At 51.7% G+C, this 2,806-nt stretch overlaps 1 protein-coding gene across 1 annotated transcript; it reads right to left on the bottom strand.

Moving 5' to 3' along the window:
• Positions 1–1,269: 1,269 nt before the first annotated feature.
• Positions 1,270–2,566, bottom strand: LOC132321014 (olfactory receptor 14J1-like). The gene is made up of 2 exons (XM_059834622.1): positions 1,662–2,566; positions 1,270–1,399 (listed from the first exon to the last, which is right to left on the bottom strand). The coding sequence occupies exons 1-2, from the start codon at positions 2,564–2,566 to the stop codon at positions 1,270–1,272; spliced, it is 1,035 nt and encodes a 344-aa protein (XP_059690605.1).
• Positions 2,567–2,806: the final 240 nt, after the last annotated feature.

Raw genomic sequence — 2,806 nt, 5'->3', positions numbered from 1 at the left:
ATAAAAAAGAAGGAAAGAGACTTTTTACCAAGGCCTGTAGTGACAGGACAAGGGGCAATAGTTTTAAACTGAAAGAGGGTCTCTTTAGATTGGACATAAGGAGGAAATTCTTTACGGTGAGGGTTGTGAGAAACGGGAACAGGTTACCCAGAGAAACTGTGGACACGCTGTCCCTGGAAGTGTTCAAGCTGAGGTTGGATGGGGCCTTGGGCACCTGATCTGGTGAGAGATGTCCCTGCCCATGGCAGGAGTGTTGGAACTAGATGATCTTTTTAGGTCCTTTCCAAGCCAACCAATTCCATGATTCTGTGATTCCCCCAGTATAGACACTGATTCCAGCAGGAGGTGTGCTGGTTTTGGCTGGGCTAGAGTTGATTTTCTCCCTATTAGCGAGTCTGGGGCTATGTTTTGGATTTGTGTGGAAACAGTGTTGATGATACAGGGCTGTTTTCTGTATCGCCGAGCAGTGCTTACACAGAGCCAAGGCCTTTTCTGCTCCTCACCCCACCCCACCAGCGAGTAGGCTGGGGGTGCATGAGAAGTTGGGAGAGGACACAGCTGGGACAGCTGACCCCAGCAGACCAAAGGGATATCCCAAACCGTATGATGTCATGCTCGGCATATAAGGGTGGGGGAAGAAGAAGGAAGGGTGGGGACATTTGGATTTATGGCATTTGTCTTCCCAAGTAACCATTACGTGTGATGGAGCCCTGCTTTCCTGGAGATGGCTGAACACCTGCCTGATGATGGGAAGTGGTGAATGAATTCCTTGTTTTGCTTTGCTTGCGTACATAGTTTTTGCTTTACCTATTAAACTGTCTTTATCTGAACCCACGAGTTGTCTCACAATTTTTTTTCCTTCCGATTCTCTTCCCCATCCCACCTGGGGGAAGTGGGTGAGCAGCTGTGGGATGCTTAGTTGCCAGCTGGGGTCAAACCCCGACAGGAGGATAGAGCTGGTGGAATTTCAAAGATCAGCTCCCACCTAGACAGTGCTGAATGGCCCTCCCTGTGCTCCCCACAGGCCCTGAGCTGGTGGTGCTGCTCTGCAGAGCAGTGGGCTGTGGTGCCTGTGGGGTGACTCCGCGTGGCCATACTGGTCAGGGTGGGAAGTGGACCCAGACAGCTGGGGATCACTGCTGCTAATCGCCCTCCCCGGGGTCTGTGGATGTGGCAGGTGTTGGAAGGGATGGTGGTGCATTTCCCGGGACTGTAGATGTGTCCAGGTGTACCTCTAAATCCAACTAACTTCACTAACGGGGACATGAATCACTCCCCAGCTTCCCTTCGCTGTGCCGCACAGGTTCCCACTGCCTCCCCTGGTATTGCAGAGTCCTTGTTTGCCTGCAGATACCTGGATTTAATGCTTTTCCTTTGGGGGATTCGATCTGGAGAGAGCTTTCACTTTGTGGGGCTCCAGTCCCTTCACAGGCCAAGCACATATTTCTAGGGGCCCCATGTGAGACAGAAAAGGTTCATTCCGCATTAGCAGTGGGTGAATCCATATATTTCTGTAGGCACATGAGGAACAAAAGCAGCAAAATAATTACATCCAATAAATATCACGACAATGAAAACACAAGCCTGGAACTGGATGCATTGGGAGTCATTTGTGGAGAGTAATAGGAACTTCATGACTGCAGCAAAATGTCCATGAAAGAATTTTCCTCAGGGCATCCTTGAGCTCCTGGTTCCTCATGCTGTAGATGAGGGGGTTCAACACTGGGGGCACCACCGAGTACAGAACTGCCATCACCAGATCCAGGGATTGGGAAGAGATGGAAGGGGGCTTCAGGTAGGCAAACATGCCAGTGCTGATAACCAGGGAGACCACGGCCAGGTGAGGGATGCACGTGGAAAAGGCTTTGTGGCGTCCTTGCTCAGAGGGGATCCTCAGCACGGCCCTGAAGATCTGCACATAGGACAGCACAATGAAAACAAAACACCCAAATGCTACTAAGAGACTAACCTCAAGAAGCCCAACCTCACTGAGGTAGGCGTCTGAGCAGGAGAGCTTGAGGATCTGGGGGATTTCACAGAAGAACTGGTCCATGGCTTTGCCTTGGCAGAGTGGTATGGAAAATGTATTGGCAGTGTGCAGCATGGCATAGAGGAAACCACTGCCCCAGGCAGCTGCTGCCATGTGGACACATGCTCTGCTGCCCAGGAGGGTCCCGTAGTGCAGGGGTTTGCAGATGGCAACGTAGCGGTCATAGGCCATGATGGTGAGGAGATAAAACTCTGAGGACATGAAGAAGACATACAGAAAGACCTGGGCAGCACATCCTGCATAGGAAATGGCCCTGTTATCCAAAAGGGAATTGGCCATGGATTTGGGGAGAGTGGTGGAGATGGAGCCCAGGTCGAGGAGGGAGAGGTTGAGGAGGAAGAAGTACATGGGAGTGTGGAGGTGGTGGTCGCAGGCTACGGCGGTGATGATGAGGCCGTTGCCCAGGAGGGCAGCCAGGTAGATGCCCAGGAAGAGCCAGAAGTGCAAGAGCTGCAGCTCCCGTGTATCTGCGAATGCCAGGAGGAGGAACTGGGTGATGGAGCTGCTGTTGGACATTTGCTGCCTCAGGGCCAGGAGACCTGTCCAAGGAGGAAAAGGCAGTGACAAATTAGGGGAGACTTCTCTGAACAAAATTAAAGCCTTTTTTCAGATAAGAACTCCCCATTTTCTCTGTCAGCTTCCCAGATGCAACAAAGACCTTGATGGAGAGCTTTGACCTTCCATTAGGATGTCCTAAAGGGTGGGGTGTCCTCAAGGGAGACTCCGCTTTTTCCCACCCCATGCACTGCATTGCCC

The sequence above is a fragment of the Gavia stellata genome, unplaced genomic scaffold (genome assembly GCF_030936135.1).
Source record: "Gavia stellata isolate bGavSte3 unplaced genomic scaffold, bGavSte3.hap2 HAP2_SCAFFOLD_200, whole genome shotgun sequence".
Classification (NCBI taxonomy): Eukaryota; Metazoa; Chordata; class Aves; order Gaviiformes; family Gaviidae; genus Gavia; species Gavia stellata.
This window is presented reverse-complemented; position numbering and strand designations above follow the sequence as displayed.

Coding starts and splice junctions, on each gene's coding strand:
- LOC132321014 (XM_059834622.1), bottom strand. CDS start 2,566: ATGTCCAACAGCAGCTCCATCACCCAGTTCCTCCTCCTGGCATTCGCA. Junction 1,400..1,661: donor AAGGATGCCCTGAGGAAAAT/TCTTTCATGGAC, acceptor CACAAAGTGAAA/GCTCTCTCCAGATCGAATCC.